We start from the raw sequence: 18,704 nt of genomic DNA on the forward strand, positions 1-18,704 counted from the left end.
GCGGTCGCACATACAAACGCATACATAAACACATAAACGAAATGCCGCCGCCGCCGCGCAGTGTATATAGCAAACGCACACACCATCACACATACACACACAGTTACGCATGTGCGTCGACAGAGACGCTAGCACGGCTGGCAGCGCAGCCGCCGCCACTGCCGACGTCGCTGCCAACAGAACGAGAATGTGCCGCATGCACGGCGGTGTATTTGTCGGTCATTTGTATTTGGAACGCCGTAGCAGACAGAAGGACACGGGTGAAAAAGCGACGAAGCGTGCGAACGGAGTGGAGCGGCTACTTTTAGCGCCCTTTTTTGTTTCATTTTCCCCACTCATAAAAAAAAGCATAACATTTTTGGCAACAACTTTTCGGCAAACAAATTGAGAATTGAAAAAAAAAACAACACAACAAAAAGAAAAACAAACTAAACGCGGGAATATTATATTATATATTCCACATATAATATTTGTGTTCGTAAACAATTTTTTTCTGTTCAAACCGATCCCCGAAAGAAAAAACAAACGTTAAACGCGAATATTTCCAGTGATCTTTTTGGAAAAAAGGCGACAAAAACTCAAAAACTCACCGGTAAAAAAAGTGGCGAGAAACAGCGAGAGAGTGGTAAAGAGATCGCGTGAGAGAGCAAGAGAGATCGTTGCCATTCTCGCTTCCCTCGCAAATTCGCAAAAACAAAATTCAAAATTCAAAATTAACCAGCATTCGTTACGGTTCCCGATATTGGTTTCTTCAGTTCAGTTCGTATTATTTTATCGAGTCTGCTGTTTTGTGTTTCGCTGAAGATTGAGCGAAAGAAAAAAAGAGAGAGAGAGAGAGAGCGATCGAAAAGAGCATAGAGAGCGAAGCGAAGCAGCAGGAAAGGAGAAGGAGCAAAGAAGCAGTCCAAGTCCAACGAAGAAGTGCCCAAAAGCGAGGCGCAGATATAAGTAAGAAACGTAAAAAGAATACGAAAAAAGGGATCTTCAACGAGGATCCTATATATTTTTTTCAAGTGTGTGTGTGTGTGTGCGAGTGTGTATGATTCCACATACATACAGATGTGTAAATTCCACAAACAATTGCAGTTGACACTACATTTGCTATTGAATTTCAAGATCGAAATCAAATCAAAGTGCCAGGCGAATGCCGAATCAAAGTGAAATGGACACCAAGAACCGTTAGACACCAGAAGCTTTTCAAATCTTTGAGTGTGTGTGTGTTTGTGTTTGTTTTTTTTTTTTTTTAATATTCGAGTAACTTCAAATTAATAATAGCTTAAACAAATAATTGGCTTATTTTCAGTACAAATACAAAAACACAACAACAACAACAACAAAAAATACAACTAAAAATCGCAAAAAAAAAAAAAATTATACATATAACGTCAAAAAACCAAAACAAAACGATCCGGCTCAGCAGAGCCAACGAACAAAATCAGCAGAGGAGCAGAGGATGCGCCACTAATCCCGGAGAGCGCAAGACATGAGAAGCGGAAGCATTGGAAGTAGCAGCCAAACAGCATCGCTAGCATCGACTTATGTAGCGGTCCATGACGAGCATTAAGACCGAGATGCCGCCCCTGCATGCGGCAGAGGCGCTAGCCGCCAGCAGTGCCACCGATAGTGGTGGAGGAGGTGGAGCAGGAGGAGGTGGAGGATCGGGCGGACCAGGAGCTGGTGGAGCAGGCAATGGAGGTAACGGCGGCAGTGCGCCAGCCACGCCAAATGCCACGATCAGTGCCGCAGCCGATTCTAGTGATAATCAACCCGGTACGCCGCAGCCCCCGCAACAGCAGCAGCAGCAGCAACCGACGCAGCAACAATTGCAGCAGCCACAAACGCAACAGCAACAGCAGGCCATGGGCGGTGATCCCCAACAACAGCAGCAGGTCACGGGTATTACCCATCAGCCGTATGCCACCCATCACATGTACTCGGCAACCGGCGGACAGCAACAGCAGCAGATCTACGGTGGACTCTACGGTGGAGATATGCAACAGCAACAGGGATACGCCAGCAGCTACATTAATAGCTACGAACAGTTCTACCAGCAACAACAACAGCAGCAGCAGGGCACGGACTATGCCTTTGGCGCCGTGGGCGTGGATTATGGCAAGAGCGCCGGTGTGCGTTATCATCCCTACCTGCAGACTCCCACATCCGGACTGGGTGGCATTCCAACGGCCAGCGCGGCTCAGGAGGAGACAGGCAGTGCGCCTAGCGCCGTTAGCACTACCACAACGGTGGCCATGAGTCCGCGAGTGGTTAGCAGCAGCAGTCCTACGTCGACATCATCGCATATGCAACTGGGAAGCTCCAGTGGTCAGACACCGGGCTCCCCGGGCGGTGCCGCCGGAAGTGGTGGATGCAAGTTGCAGTGCAAGAAGTGCGGCATCCTTACCACCAACGAATCGGAACTGCAAGAGCATATCGCTAACGTGCATGGAGAGTCGCCATATGGTAGCAGCGGTTACGCCAGTTCGCCGTACATCAAGGAGGAGATGCCGACGCCACAACCACCCGGCGGTGGATCCTCAGCGGCAAATCCTGGTGAGCTGCTCGATTTGGATTCCCAAAAGATGGTATACCACCAGCAGTTGCTTCAACAGCAGCAGCAACAACAACAACAGCAACACGATGCGGTCGCCGGTCTGCCGCTGGGCGCTCTACCAGATCCACTGCACTCGATGCAGTCAATGCAACAGCGGGCGCTCCACAGCTGGGAGCAGCAGCCGCAACAGACAGTGGCCTCAGTTGAAGGCCTGCCACCCTACATGCAGCAAGGACTGGGCGTAGGTCTGGGAGTGGGCGTGGAAAAGTCACCCTACTATTCGCCCAAACAGTCGCCATATCACCAATCGGCCGGCGTTGGCGGAGCCACGCTGATCAAACAGGAGTATGGTGGACATGGACTGATTAAGTCCGAGTATCCCGATTCGCAACACTATGTGGACAAGTCCTTTGACCCGACAGCCGGCGGTGGTGGCGGTGCTGAATTGTGCGCCAATGTTGCCACCAGTCCTGCGGAGTTCCCTAGCACCACCACGGGCGGACCCGGGCAGGAGAGCGCGGCTGGTGCGGGGCCAGGAGGTGGATATCGCGGTTTCGAGCCGCCAAGCTCCAGTTCTGTGCTGCCGGCCAACAGTCTGACAGCTAAGGCGGCCACCTGGAAGTCAAACGAGGCACGTCGCCCTAAGACATACAACTGTACGGCCTGCAACAAGTGGTTCACCAGTTCGGGGCACCTTAAGCGCCATTACAACACAACGTTGCACAAGAACGCGGTGAAGTCGAGCGGTCAACCGGATCCAGCCACCTTACCCATCTCGGCACATCATCATCCCGCCCGCGATCCGGTTACGAAACCCAGTCGCCGTGGCACTGCCGCAGCCGCTGCGGCTGCTGCTGCAGCTGCCGCCTCGGCCAATGGTCAAGGGCAGCAACAACAACCGCCGCCGCCACCACCGCCGGCCAATGTGCCACCGCCGGAGCCGCCCAGAAGTCCGCCCGAGTATGGCGGAGGTGGTGGCTTGGGCGTGGGAGCGATGGGCGGTGCTGCCATGTCCCAGTACTCGGCCTCACCCTCGCCCACCCAGCAGCAGCAGCATCACCTCAACCACCATCAGCAGCAGGCCAATGGCTATGCTAATGGCACCGCCAACGGCTATGGCTACATGCAGCAACAAGTGCAATCCACGACAAACGCTTCACCACAGCACGCTTCCAACAACCAACAACAACAGCAGCAGCAGCAACAGCAGCAGCAGCTCCACCAGCAACAGCAGCAGCAGCAGATGCCGCAGCACCACAACTCCGTTTTGAACGGTCACCCAAACGGGCTAGCAGGTCCCTCCGCCCCACACAACAACAACAACACCACCCAAATGCCGTCCTCCCAAATGAGGGGCCTGCTGAACGAAACAACAACCACGCCGCCACCAACAACAACAACCCGAGCACCACAAATCACAACAATAACAACGGCGGCCACCACGGTAGCTATAAAGAGCGAGCTAATGGAGGACAGCAACCACACCCATCCCAATCACAGTCACAGCCAGGACGGGAGCCACAGCAGCAACAGCAGCAGCTCAATGGCCACGGAGGAGGCGGAGGAGCAGGAGCTGCGGGATCAGGCGGAACAGGGGGAAGATCACCTGCATCAGCATCAGCAGCAGGCGGCGTCCCAACAATATCTGCTATCGGCACGCCATTATCACAGCAGCACGCCCAACACGCTCAACAGCAGCAACACCAATCCCAGCACGCCCAGCAGCAACTCGCCCCATACTATTTACCGGCAGGAGCCGCAGGGAACGGATTTCTCGCGCACCACCCCGCCGCCGCAGCCGCTGCCGCCTATGGGAATGCTGCCGCATATGGCAATGGACTACAACATGCTGGCTTTGGATATGCCCATGCCCACGCTCATGCACAGCAATATGCTGCAGTGCAGCAACACCAGCACCACGCCGCTAGCTACTACCACCACCACCAGTATGCCGGACACTATGCAGCCGCAGCAGCAGCAGCTGGTGCACCATTACCACCAACCGGTGCTCCACCCGCACCATCAGCATCTGGAGGATCATCAGCAGGGCCAGGAGGAGGATCATCATCAGCAGCAGCGGGAGCTTCTCCAACTGGATCAGCAGCAGCAGCAGCAGCAGCAGCAGCAGGCGCTAATCCTGGCGGACAATTTGCCGCACAGCAGCAGTTCGCCCACCAGCAGCTCCCCGCCGCCCACCATGGCCATGCCCATGCCGCTCACCACCATCACAGCGCCGCAGCTGCTGCCGCTGCAGCCGCCGCCGCCGCACATCACCAGCACCATGCCCATGCCGCCCACCATGCACATGCCCATCATGCCGCCGCCGCCGCAATGCTACCAGCAGCTGCAGCCGCTGGACCCCACAATGAGCTATCACACTATTATTGGTAGTGGAACGGAGGCGCATTCGGCAACAGCGGCCGGAGGATATGGTAGCAACCAGATCGCCACCAGTGATGGCCAAATCCTGCAGCTGATGCCCGCCTCCCTGTTTGCACCCTATGCCCCACTTTCACCGTACTCGGTGGCCGCCCAGCGATCGCCGCAGGAGGGTGATCTGCCGCCGGTGCATACGCTGACCACAGCGCTTCATGCCCATCAGCAGGGTGGGCAACAGGAGGCACAAACGCCAACGTTAACGGTACTTTCCACCCCGTACTCGCCCACGGTGAGCAGTTCGCGAGCCACTCCCGCGCTGGAGATGGACATGGCCACGCTTATGCAACATCAGCAGGATTACGAGATGGAGCAGTACCAGCTGCAGCATCAGCAATTAGAGCAACTGCAGCAGCAACAACAGCAACAATTGGAGCAACAGCAGCAGCAGCAGCAGCAACAGATAATGGTAGATCAGGTCCAGTCTCTGGGACAGCAGCCGTTGGCCAAAAAGCGACGCGGCAACAATGCAGCAGCAACACCATCGACTACGAAACGACGGCGGAACAGCAGCGTTGGATCAACGTCGCCGCACTCAACCACATTGCCCTCCGGACGGATCAAGTGTCTGGAGTGCGACAAAGAGTTCACCAAGAACTGCTACCTTACGCAGCACAACAAGAGCTTCCACTCCGGTGAGTACCCGTTTCGCTGCCAGAAATGTGGCAAGCGTTTCCAGAGCGAGGATGTTTATACCACGCATCTGGGTCGCCATCGTACCCAAGACAAGCCGCACAAATGCGACTTGTGCCCCAAGCAGTTCCATCACAAAACGGATCTGCGTCGACACGTGGAGGCTATCCACACGGGGCTGAAGCAGCATATGTGCGATATTTGTGAGAAGGGCTTCTGCCGCAAGGATCATCTGCGCAAGCATCTTGAGACGCACAATCGACCGCGGGTAGTGGGCAAGAAATCCGCCGCGGCTGCAGCCGCTGCAGCAGCAGCAGCAGCGTCTGTAACTGGTACGACGGGATTAGGCGTAGGAGGAGGGGTGCCGGGCGGCTTATCCATTAAAGCGGCCTTTGCCCGCTCGCTGACGGTGACGGCTGTGAAACAGGAATCTATGGTGCCAACAGCTTCTTCTCCTGGTCTTACTCTAGCCCAGGTTGTCAATCCAAATCTCATTCCCGGACTTAGTCTGAAGCGGCATATCGATGATTTGGCCGCGGACGATGATAGTCTGTTGGACGAGGATGAGATGGAGATGAAAATGTTAGAGGAGGAGGATGAGGAGGAGGAGGAGGAGCTGAGCGATCACCACATAATGAAGGAGGAATATCAAATGATCGAGAAGAGCATAGAGTTGTACTAAAACAGTAGCAGCAGCAGCAGCCAGGATCTGGGTTATGAAATGCTCCAGGGCTTTGAGCTTAAGGAGAAGGGAGTAGGTAGTAGTAGTAGGAGGATGATCAGTGGGCAACTGAGTGCGGTTTGGGCTGCGGGCGCAGTTCAAGTGGCTCTGCAGTTGAGTGAGAAGGGGCGGGGGGAGTTGGGTTGATCAGAGTTAGTCAGTCGATTAAGCAGTTTAAATGTTTCGATTAAATTTTTAACGAGCTTTCGCCCAGTTTTATTAAGCTTGCTCGTTAAGAAAACACATTTTATTGCCTGGCAAGCAATAATTCGATGTTTGTTGGTATTTTTTTTGTGGAGGGGAAAAAAAAAAACGAAAACGAATGTACTTAGAATTGATCAGAAAGCCGCAGCATTTCAATAACTTAGACAGCCGCAGCGGCCACTCCTTGGCTCTGAATACCCGGGAATGCCACCCACCGGGGGCCACCACCACAAACCATTCCTGTAATTTGTATTTTGAGTTTGCCATATAAAATGTGTATGGAGAAGAAGCGATTGAAAGACCGAAAGAATTCCTAATTGTTGTAGCAGCAAATTATTTAATTTTATTTGTATGTTAAACTTGTATTATTATTATCTGTACTTTAACTATTATTATTATTATGATTAAGCCTTATTTTGTATGTGTAAAACCATCAAGTATACCTCAGCAACAGCAGTCCAAGAAACGCTTAAAATCAGGGCGCCTATATATATATATATATGCATATATAAAACCTATTTATACATATTCCATATATTTTACCTATGTAAACACTAGATTTTAGTATAAACTTTTTTTTTTTTTGCTCGAATTTTAATTTGTAACAAACTTGTTTAATTATTATTTGATTATTGATTATATATTTTGTAATCGAGAGAAAGAAACACACAACAAATGCCATATACACGATATGTAAACTAAAAATCAGCAACTATATGCCAATTGATATATATATATATACTATATCTAGTTACTAGACAAACGCATATATACAATCCTTATATATATATATATATTAGTATATATATATATATATATATGTTAGCCTTAAAAATGCCAAATTGTCATAGCAAAGGAAAGAAAAAACAAAAAAGATAAACTCAAGAAAATGCAAAATCAGGGATATTATTATGTTTCTAAGCCTCAAACGAGACGCACTTTATGATCGCGTATTATTATTATTATAATGCCTATATATTTATTACGATTAGTTTGCCCCTAACTTATGTTTTCCGCCAATAAAACAAATTGTAATTATTTCAAATCTTCATTTAATATGTGTCCCCCCCTCTCTCTCTCTCTCTGCCTACCTACCCTTAGATCTTGTTTGTAATTATATTTTTTTTTTATTTTTATTGTTAACCAATTTAACGCTTTCCCTTTTGGCACGCCTACAATTTTTTTTAAAATGACAAATATAAACAAAACCAAAAAAAAAAAAGTGAAAATTACAAAAATTATGCTTTTTATTTGATTTGATTTTTCTCTTATTTTTCAGATTGATTCAGATTTTTCGAATTTTTTGTTTTCGAAAAGAATGTTTCTTGAGTTGCCCTTGGACTTCCTCTCTAATTTGCCAGACCTTGTTCCCTTTCCTTTTTGGCCATATTTTTTGTGTTGTTTTTGTTTGGTTCTTTCCATAAACCGCATAAGCCATAAACTTTTAAATAAATGTATGTTTTCTTCTCTCTCTTTCCATTTTCTTAATTATTTTTGTAGAAATTCATTGTTGTTGTTGTTGTTGTTCGCTGCTAGTTCCTCGGAAACTACGTGCGTGTCTTTAATATTTATTTTTCAACGCCGTTTTTTCCTCTTTCTTTCTGTTTTTTTTTTTTGGTTTTTTTGTTTTCTGATTTCAGTTTTAGTTTTGAGGCTAAGAAAACGAATTCAAGATAGACATTTTTTTTTTGTTGTTTTCTTTGAGGCTCAATTTTCGCGAAGAAAGAGGCGAAGCAGAGGCCGAATGAAGCCGGGCATGAGAATGAGAGACAAGCAAGACATGTGTAGATACAAAGATACGCGTCGCCGCTGGAGGACGTGTTTCTATCTATGTATGTATGTGTATGTGTGTGTGTGTGTATATATTTCTGTGTGGCAACAACTGGCTTCCAAGGATCTTCGGCACAAAGGATTCCATTCGCCGCTCTCTATGGATTTCGCCATCCTTCCTTTGGCAATGTGTTTTCGCAGCACGCAAACATCGCGCCAACACATGTTCAACACAAAGTATCTTCTGCTCTGCATTCCCTCCTTTTTTTTTGTATGCTCTCTCTCTCCCCGGGGGCGAAAAGATGCGGTACTCAGGGGGTATGGATCAGGAAAGTACAAGGCAACCAGGGGCTGCAAATAGAAGCAGATACATGAAGATATTCTTACAGATGTGGAAGTTGGCAGGAATATGCCAGAGATTTGGCAAACAGCTGAGAAATGTGGTTATTGCTTGCTTAGAAGATATCTTAACATCCCTTTCTTGGAAATTATTATGTAATACTTGAAGGTTTTATGATTTAGTTTTAAAATGAAAGTTGAGTTCTACAAATTTGTTAAGAAGTTATGGAAAATTATAAAGAAGTTGTGTATCTTAGGGAATATTTTGATAGTTCTTTAGGATTTTCAAATTTGTCTTTGATTTTGTTCTTTATTTTGTAACATTTTTTATTTCAAATTCTTAAAAATCATTACATTTGTTCTTAAAATGAAAGCCTTTAAGGTTTACATTGACTTCAAAGGCCATTTTTATGCCCTTTACTAGCAATATACTATTATAGGATGGCACTTCTATATCTCACTTTTATATCTAACCACAATATTTCATCTTCAACTAAAGGAATCTTAATATCGCTTCGCTTTAATTTCCTAGAAGAATTATTGAAGCAGTTCTTTGATTATCTTAGAAGGGAACAACTTTAAGGATTGTATATAAAATATATTTAAGGAAGTTATATGTTAAACAGGAATATAAAAGTTAGTTTTGAAGTAGAAAGTACAAAATCATTCTTAGGAAAAGTTCGAACATCTAATACTAGAGGCTTAGAGGGTCTTTACTGATTAGCTTATAGACTCTTTTGGGTTTTTAAGACTAAAGACCTCGCTTAGGATAGTTGCCCAAAGATGTTTCAGCTATGACCTAAAGCTAAGATCATTCTTAAGGAAAAACTTCTTAAAAATCTCTAAATTAATATGGATTTGAATGATGCTAGAAAGAAGCTGAGTTATGTAAGGAAAACGGAATATCTCCATAAGCTTTAGCAACTTGGAATCTCAAGAAGTGCCTCTAAATTTGCCGGCTTTGTGGCGGTTTTTTGTTTTTTGGGGCTGCGCTTGCGCGACACTCCAAGCAAAGGCAAAGGCAAGGCAAAAGCAACAGCAACAGCAGCAGCAACAACAACAACACCAGTTGCGGCAGCAGCAACAATTGTGGCTATGTCATCATAACGCTGCCGCCGTCTTCTTCTTCTTGCGGCGTTTGGCGCGCATCAGTGTTGGTGTACGTGTGTGTGTATCTGTATCTTCTACTCCGTTTTTTTTTTCTTTCTTTCTGTGTTTGTTTGTTGAACATAAAAACTGGTTTCCTGTACATATGCTCATCCAGCAACAAACCATCTGTAATTTTAATTTTTCGGCAAGATGTTGCGCTCTGCCGCTCTGCCTCCCTCTTTCGCCGTTTTCGTATTCGTTTTCGTTTTCTTGTGTGTGCTGTTGTTGTTGTTGTTGTTGTTGTTTTTTTTTCGGCAGAGATTTTGATCATCGGTTATCCAGGTAGAAATTTTGTCTACCTTCGTGTGTGCGTGTGTGTGTGTGTGTGTCTTGTAGATACACTCGTACCCTCGAAAAAAGACAGTAGGTCTTGACTCTGTCCCGCTCGCACACGATAGTGTAATCCTTGAAATGTGCGCTCGGTTGTCTCTCTTTCGTTTGTTCCTTTTGTGCTGTTCTTTGCCTGTTTCTACCGATTCTCCAGCTATATAAGTATATGTACATATGTACAGCGTTAGCACTTACCATGATTCATAGTTATATATGTATAAAGATCGAGGCAAAAGGAAAGAATCTTCCTGTGAAGAGCAAAAAAAGTAAAAAAAAAGTAAAGGAAAAATATATATCGCACAAAAACACAATAGGTTCGCCTTGACAGGCTTTTGTGTCTTTGTTTTTTTGGAGGAGGAAGCAGAAGCAGAAGGAGAAGAAGAAGGAGGATAAGGCATAGCAGAAGGATAGAGGGGAGCCTAGCGGATAAGAGGAAGAGAGTGGTTAAAGGAAACTATTCAAAAAGAGAGAAAAACCACAAAACGAAAATTGTGCTATGATGGATGTTTGGCAAATTTGGCATTCAACCTCGCCAACCTCTTTCTTTTCTACTTCTGGTTCTTCTTCTTCTTCTTCTTCTTCTTGTTCTGCTACTTTGAAGACCTCCTCCGTTGTCTTCCTCCTTCTTCTCCTGCTTCTTCCCACGCAATTCTCGAACATGTGTGATCTGTGCTCACTTCCTTGGCCCTTTTCCTTTTCGCCGACTGTATGCCTGTGTTTACATTCTGGCCGAAGATTGGATTTGGGTTTCCTTTGCTTATAACTGTTCTTTTGTATTTGCTTTTCTCAGGGTCACCCCTCCACCTCGCACTACACCTCTCTCCAGCGTCAGCTTCAGCTTCAGCTCCATCTCTGTCTTCCTTCCCGATTTCTTGAATTCCGGAATTCTGTTCAATTTTTTAGAAACCAGAAGCCTGTAAATATCTTTCAGCTTACTAAGCGGGTTTATTTTTGGAACTAAAGTGCAGGGGAAATCATAAAGATAGTTAAGATTTAGTTTAATAAATCAAAATATTGATAAGATATTAACTTCTTAAAAATGCTTAATGATAAGATAATCTTTCTTTGGTGACAAAGCTAGCTGATTTTCTCATCTTTAAAACACAATCTTTCAAGCTTAAGTAGAGACACATTTCGTAACCAGCTGAAGTTACTTTACTCATACTAACATCTTCTTAATCTTTAACCAATTAACTTGCTTATTTCCCCCTCCCCCTCTCAAAAAAAGAGACCTGCAAACTAATCACACCAATTTTTGTCAAAAAAAAAAATGTTCATGGCTAATTTCACATCTCGAATGAGATGAAAAGGTTAAATTTGGCGGGGGGTTAAATCAAAACAACCCAGAAAGCTTCAGCCTCACTTGACATCTAACACGGGAACTCAATCAAATTAGGCCCGCCGGAAAATGGAAATTCACACCCTCCCAATCTGGCAATGTGAAATGTTCTTCTTTCCCAGAAATTGTTAAATATTCCATTTAATTTTTTTTCGTTTTCATTTGATAGGTTTTTCCCTCCATTTGACTTTGGCTTAGACCGAGAAATTTCTTCTATTTTTTTTTAATTACCAAACATTTGACAGCATCCTAAAATGCTTATTGTGTTCCAGATACATACATATATATATGTATCTAAAGGTATACAAGGCTCAGATAGACATACACACACACACACCATACCATACCATACCATCTTCGCTTGGTTGTTAACCATTTCTTGCTTTCATTTCGGGCATGTGTGCATGCGAGCGCTAGAAGAAATCAACCCCCGGAGCTATGGCCTTAGATATTTGATTTCCAAAATTCAATGACAAACGGCAACAACAACAACAGCAACAACAATAATAGCATCACGAAGGCCAAAAACCAAACAACCAAGAACCAAAAACAGCCAGCCAAGATGACAGGATAGCATGGCGGCCGCATCATCATCGGCATCATTATCATTATCGTCTCGGCTCGGCTCGGCTAAACATTGTTTCGAGCATCTGCCATGTCTGGCCAAGATTCCGAGTGTCTGTCTAGAACCTTAATTACGATGCTTGGAAAATGGCCATGGCTATAGAGATATAGATACAAACGAATACAGATTCGATAAATGTATCTTCTAGGAGTAGTCCTAAAGCGGAAGATGTAACAAGGAAGGGAAAGGGATTGGCTAGTGTTCAAGGATTGTCAAGTGCTAAGGGCACTATGACTTTGTGGGAAAGGGTAGAGGGGTATATACTATTTGATAAGGATTATCTCATTCAGGATTATTTTATTATATAATTTTATGTATTAACTAAAAGTTGAGGATGCAAAAGATGTTAATTACTTTTGCAGTAAAACCTTTTCTTAACGACAACAAGATAGAAATTATTCAATAATAATTATTTAGAAGATATAAAAATCTTAAAGATATTCTTATTCCTAGTAGATCTAGGATTAAAGACCTTCTAACATTCTAATATTCTAACATAGATTGCTATCTACTACTTTGGATTACTATTTCTTTCTGAGAAGGCTTTTGCTGAGTTCATCCAACAGATTAGTTGAGCTATTCAGTTGCTTATTTTTGGAATCTATTGAAGTATCTCAGATAAATGCATATATCATAAGGAAGCTATAGAAGCTATAGTTATATATATATATATAAATTAACTTGATATGTAGATAGATATCTATGGAAATTCTATCTTCTAAGAACAAACTTAAAATGAATATTTTCCCACATTTCAGGGGATCCCAAAACATACCACATGGCTACCCCTTTTCCTTAACTAACTTGCATCCTTTTTAATCCCTGAGATGTCACCATCAAATACCTTCACCATATCATTCCAAGTCAATCTGCTAACTAACTGTATTTAAAATATAAACCCAAAATGGGTATTCAAAACAAAAGACTTAGGCAACGAACTTACTAACAAACTTGCGAATCCTCTGCGAAATTTGTGCTTGGAACAGCGGGATGAAGGGAACAAGGTGTCGAACTTTGGAGCATTTCAAAATTTCAAATGATATATGCGGGGCAGGAGGCGGGGCTGAATGGGCGGGGCAATGGTGCTGCCGCATGGCAAAAAAAAAAAGAAAAGATGAAAACATACAAAACCAAAAAACGAGGAGCGTCATCAAATGGCGCACAGCTGCGTCGAGCGTGTTTTTCGACTGTCCAGAAATTGTTGCTACATTTCAAAGCTTCACTTCATGTGTGTGTCCTAATTCCAATTCAACCGAAATTTTGTCTCACAATCAGTTAGAAACCAAAAAAAAAATCAAAAAAAAAATCAGAAAAAAAATCCAAGACGACAGAAAGAAGTAAAGTAAAACAAAATAAATCTTTTTGAGCCCCGAAACGAACTGAGTTTCAACCAAAATACAACCTACAATAACAACACCAACAACAAAACTAAACTATAGCCAAAAATCTTTTTTTTATTTTTTTGTTTTGTATATATTTTTGTGCCTTGTTGCTGTCGGCGCTTTATCCGATTTTGTGTTGTTGCTGTTGCTGCCGCTGCTGTTCTCTTTGCTTTTTTTTTTGTTTTTTTCGTATTTTTTATGACGAGTTTCCGCTAATTGCTGATGCGCTGCAGATTAACTGAAGCCCCGAGATCCAGCCACAGAAATCAAGCAAGCCAAGATAAATGGCCGCAGAATAGAAGGGGTAGGGGGTTGTTTAAGTTTCGACTTGGTTTTAGGCTAGAAACGTACACATTGCAACACGCCAAACTCTGAACTACAAAAGTTACACGAACCAAAAGGGAGGCTGTCACATTAAATCACTATATTAGCTTTTACTAAAGGAAAACTGTATTGGGAGTAGAGAAATACAGAAGGTTTTTGATTGTGGAAATATCTTTTACTATATATGTATAGTTTCAAGGAAAGATCAGAACTTTGGGGTTTATGAAGTTGTTCTTGTATTGGGAGTAGAGAAAAACAGAAGGTTTTAGATTGTGAAGATGTGGTCTACTATATGTAGTTAGAAGGAAAAATCAGAACTTTGGGGTTTATGAAGTTGTTCTTATATTGGGAGTAGAGAAAAGAGTAGAGAGTAGAGTAGAGATTGTGAAGATGTGGTCTACTATATGTACATAGTTTCAAGAAAAGATCAGAACTTTGGGGTTTATAAAGTTCTTATTCTTCTACTTATCAGTTTTATCTCTATTAAGCTTAGTTTAAGCTGAAAGATGTAAGAGCTGAGTTGCATTTCTGCCAGTTTATCGTTTTCATAAAGAACTTACAGCCATACTAGCCTATAAATCTTGTATTTTAAAGAAGAAGAAGTAGAAGAATAGTCAAATAATAAAATTTTATAACCTTCTAAATATATTAGTAATATAAAAAGTATAAGAAAAATGCTTATAATTACAACTTTTATGGGTTTAAAAATTATCAAAATCCTTGCCTAATTCCAAATCCCTAATCCCTCTCTCGCTCCCTCCATTTCTCGCTGTGTATAATCTAAGCCTTCGTGTGACGCATACACACATCAAAATGTAAGAAGAAGAAGAAGAAGAAGGCCGAGCCGAAATTAAAAGAAGAAAAAAAAAAATAAAGGCGTTCCCCTTGTTGTTGTTGTTGTTGTTGTTGTTGTGGATTGTGGGCCACAGAAGAAAAAGAAACAACAAAGCCAGCGTTGAAGAAGCAGAATCATACGAATTATAAGAATTACGCCGAAACCGAATCGATGAAGCAAGAAAGAGAGAGAAAGATAGATAGAGAGAGAGAGAGAGAAGGAGGCGATGAAGAAAAGAGCAACATCTTAGATATCAGATTATAGAGCGCTGGCCTTATAGCTAATAATTTTCGAACGAGTGCGAGCGAGATCGCTGTGGGATCGTGTGTGCATATAAGCATAATGAGTTCAAATTGGATTAGAGATTTATTGGATTTGATGTGAGTTGTGATTGTGATTCCTTTATATCAAAAGTCTTACATTGAACCTGAAACCGACTACCCCTGATTTTTATTCCTCGATTCCGATACGATTTCAATCCGATCCCGCAGCTGCATTACCAGATATAAAAATTACCAAAAAAAAAAGATATTATATATATAAGCAACAGTAACAGATGTTTTTTTTGTTTAAGACTCGCAGATACAGATACGTACTTGTCATCATTATCTGCTGGGAACATTGACTAATTAGCTAAGTTGACTTAACTTTTGGGTTGGCCTTTTCACCATTTCAAAAAAAAAACAAAAAAAATTGACATTAATCTTCGAACTAACCAAGCGAACCCCTCACTTTCGTTTCATTGCAGCAACCAGGAGGCAGCCCCGATCGTATCATCCATCGATGTACTCAGCGAACGCCCACAAACGGATCAAAATTTAAGCGAATTCAAATATTTCGGACACAGCCGTTGAGGGTAAAACTAAAGAAAGAAAGAAGGATTAACAAAAAAAACTTTTAATATGATGGATTTACTAAGTACACTTTAACCCAACCCCAAAACCGATCAGGAACTCCCTCTCTTTTGTTTTCTTTTTTTGACAAAATATTTTAGTGCAATCAATGTAATAGTTTTTGTTTTTTTTTGTTGTTTATAACGAAATACGTACTAAGGATTCTCACTTTTTAGTGTAAATTTAGTTGAACTCTTTTTTTGTCAGCCAATATATATATCTACTATATATATATATAAGAAGTAGAAACTGTACTAAATGATCTTGTACGAGTTTTAGCCCTGTTTTAACCACTGCTCCTGGCCATAATCACAAACTAACTAAAACTGCAAATGCAACCATTAAGCTATGTAAATAGGCAAGGACTACAAATTTTGAAGATGTGGAAAACGAAGACGAAGAATCTTGTCTCCTATATATCAACATTGTGCATATCATTTATTGGGCAAATAACGAAAAAAAGGAAAATGGAAAACATTAACAATAATTAAACTTAAATAGCAAAAAGGTTAAAAAAAATAAACGAGATGAGAAAGGAAAAGCAGGAGAGGCAATACTTTTAGTTGAAATTGAAAATTGAATTACTATAAATCGCTTTGCGAAACGCATTTCATCCGTCAGTTGGGAGTGTTTACTGTGCAATATAAAACTAAACCTTTTTTTTTTTAAAAATAACGAAAATAACGAAATGTTAAGGAAATTGATTACCTCAGCAGAACAGCTCAGAAAGTAATAGAAATCTACCTCGTTAGCAATAAAAAGAAATAAAGAAAGAAAATAAAAGAAATTACAAAAAATCACCAGAAATATATATTATATATATTTTAGTTTGATTCTCAATTTTTGAAAAGAGAAAGCTTTTACAAAAACAAAAACCAAGGCTTAAGAAAATGCCAAAAGATAACGAAGAAAATGTCAACTAATTATACGTAAAACTAAAACAAATAACTTTAAATATATAATTGTTTATATGCTATTTATATACACACCCCAAACATTATATACGAAGGATATATTTTAGGCTTAATATTGAACTTGAATCGCCGCCATCACCCACCATTGCCACCCATTCCCCCCCTGTTCGCGTTGCGCGTCATTGTCATCAGTTTAAATTTGAATCTTTACAGTTTGGCCAGCTAATCATGAATTTGTTGCTCACATGACAAACGCAACCACGCCCTAAAAACTAATCTTAAACCTGTTTTAGGGGGGGCGGTGGCTTAAGGAGAGCAGGGTGGCGGCGATCAGAAAGGGGTCAGTAGTTGTCAACCACCCACAACCCACAACCTTACAACGTCTAACTCAACAACGAAAATCCAATTGAGAGCTAGAAACAAGGAAGTGGAAGCGAAACAAGTGATTTCGATGGTACTGCGGGGATTTAAACTTGAAATTTAAACCTTAATCAATGTCCGTTAGTCCTTATACCAAGTTCAAAACTAACTATTATTATATTTGACAAAGAAAAAAAGAAAGAAAGATTTAAGCTTGAAAAATCCCCGCAGGATTATTACTTACTTTCGGTTAACCGGAATCTATTCTTCCCTTCCCCCTGAACTCGAAAGCAGTTTTGTTTGTGTTTAGAATTATACGTAAATATAGTTATTTTTTTTTTTTGTCTAAAAACAAAATCTTAAAACTTAAATGCAGAACACCTAAGCAATACTTGATGCAGGCAACTATTTTGGTTCGGATTCTAACGACTCTTTCGATCTAAGCTAAATGCAATTTCTTGAAAGCAAAAAGCAAAAAGCAGAAACTTGAAAAAAAAAACGAGAGAAACTAAAAACATATTTGAATTATGTAGCAACTACATGTTAAATTTTAGCAATTAATTATTAAATAAAAAAAAAAGAAAGAAAAAAAAAACACAAAATGGGAGCACAAAACCCGCATGAAATCTACACACATATATACGAACATGATAAACGGGTATAAAATTAAAGGAAATTTTTAAGAAGCACCAAGTAAAAACTAAAAAAAAAAAACACTGAAACCGCCAAAAAAAAACTAAACAAAAAGTTTATAGGAAAAGTTGAACAATCGCCAAAAAGCATGATATTTGTCTGTATATATGGGTTAAGCTTTTACAAACCGAATATCTTTCAAGTTAAGATTTTCTGATAATTATTTTTTAAGCCAATATATCAACTTCCTTTCTCATGGTGTCAAAAGTGTTTTATTTTTAAGAAAACCCCTGAAAACTTGACAACTATTCGGTTTGTCCAAGGATAACCCACATGTGTGTAGTAGTAATTCGAATAAAAAACAAAAAACAAAAAGTATAAAAAGTAACCAATAATTGGACAAGGAACCATGTACCTCTCTCTCACCCTCTCTCCACCAAACAATACACAAGGAAGAAATCGAAAAAAGCACAAAGTTTAACATTTTTTTGTGTATGTTGTGTGTGTGTGTGTGCGTGTGTGTGCATTGATATTTGTACATTTTTACGAAAAACTTATAGCAACAGGCCAACCAAGCAACCTCAAGAGAAACCGAACTCGTAACTCCAGGTATCAGGAATTTAAACAAAGATTTTATATAATAAAAGTTAGGAAAACTCAGTGTTAAATGGACATATACACACATACATATATACATATATGTGTGTGTTTTCTCTAATAAGAAAATCTCAATGTACCCCAAAATCGGAAATCTGTAAACTGAAATCGAAACAAAAGTTGTAATACCCTAAAAAAATATCCTGCAACCGAATGAATTTATGCGAAATTGTCTCTCTCTTTCTCTATATATATATGTATCTCTATAATAAATCTGTACATATATATATATAGATATATGTGTACATACATATATAAACGACCCATCTCCCCCTTTACCCTTTTACACAAAAGTTGGAGAAACCGAAATTGTCAAAAACCCAAAATATTGGAAACAAAACAAAGTGACAAGCCACATGACAGAGAAAAAATGAATTTTTTTGAACCGAAATAAAGAATGTAAACTACAGTTTTGAAGTTTCAATTGGCTTTTTTTTGTTTGGAGGAAATGCAATGAAAATTTGGTGAAAAGTCTTTAACCAGATCAGTATGTAGAGCGGAGCAAAGTGAAAAATTGTCAAAATATGGAATATCATGCATCCTGGAGGTCGTTATGTGAATCCATAATGGGATGGCATTGGGTAAAGCCCTGAGAAATAATGTTTTGGC

The 18,704-nt window shown here is 41.5% G+C and overlaps 1 protein-coding gene across 2 annotated transcripts; it reads left to right on the forward strand.

Annotated features, from left to right (window-relative positions):
• Positions 1 to 450: 450 nt before the first annotated feature.
• On the forward strand, positions 451 to 18,504 carry LOC108105040 (trithorax group protein osa). 2 transcript variants are annotated; one of them, XM_017211441.2, is made up of 3 exons: positions 451 to 948; positions 1,304 to 5,622; positions 15,387 to 18,504. In XM_017211441.2, exons 2-3 carry the CDS (start codon positions 1,551 to 1,553, stop codon positions 15,458 to 15,460), a joined length of 4,146 nt encoding a protein of 1,381 aa, XP_017066930.1. In that variant the 5' UTR covers positions 451 to 948; positions 1,304 to 1,550; the 3' UTR covers positions 15,461 to 18,504. The 2 variants fall into 2 exon arrangements, with proteins under 2 accessions (XP_017066930.1, XP_017066929.1); XM_017211440.2 differs by lacking the exon at positions 15,387 to 18,504 and having other exon boundaries at positions 1,304 to 7,590.
• The last annotated feature ends 200 nt before the right edge of the window (positions 18,505 to 18,704 follow it).

The sequence above is a fragment of the Drosophila eugracilis genome, unplaced genomic scaffold (assembly GCF_018153835.1).
Source record: "Drosophila eugracilis isolate 14026-0451.02 unplaced genomic scaffold, ASM1815383v1 contig_2155, whole genome shotgun sequence".
NCBI lineage: Eukaryota > Metazoa > Arthropoda > Insecta > Diptera > Drosophilidae > Drosophila > Drosophila eugracilis.

Bases quoted from the DNA above. Each gene is read 5' to 3' on its own strand.
- LOC108105040 (XM_017211440.2), top strand. From the start codon at position 1,551: ATGACGAGCATTAAGACCGAGATGCCGCCCCTGCATGCGGCAGAGGCG.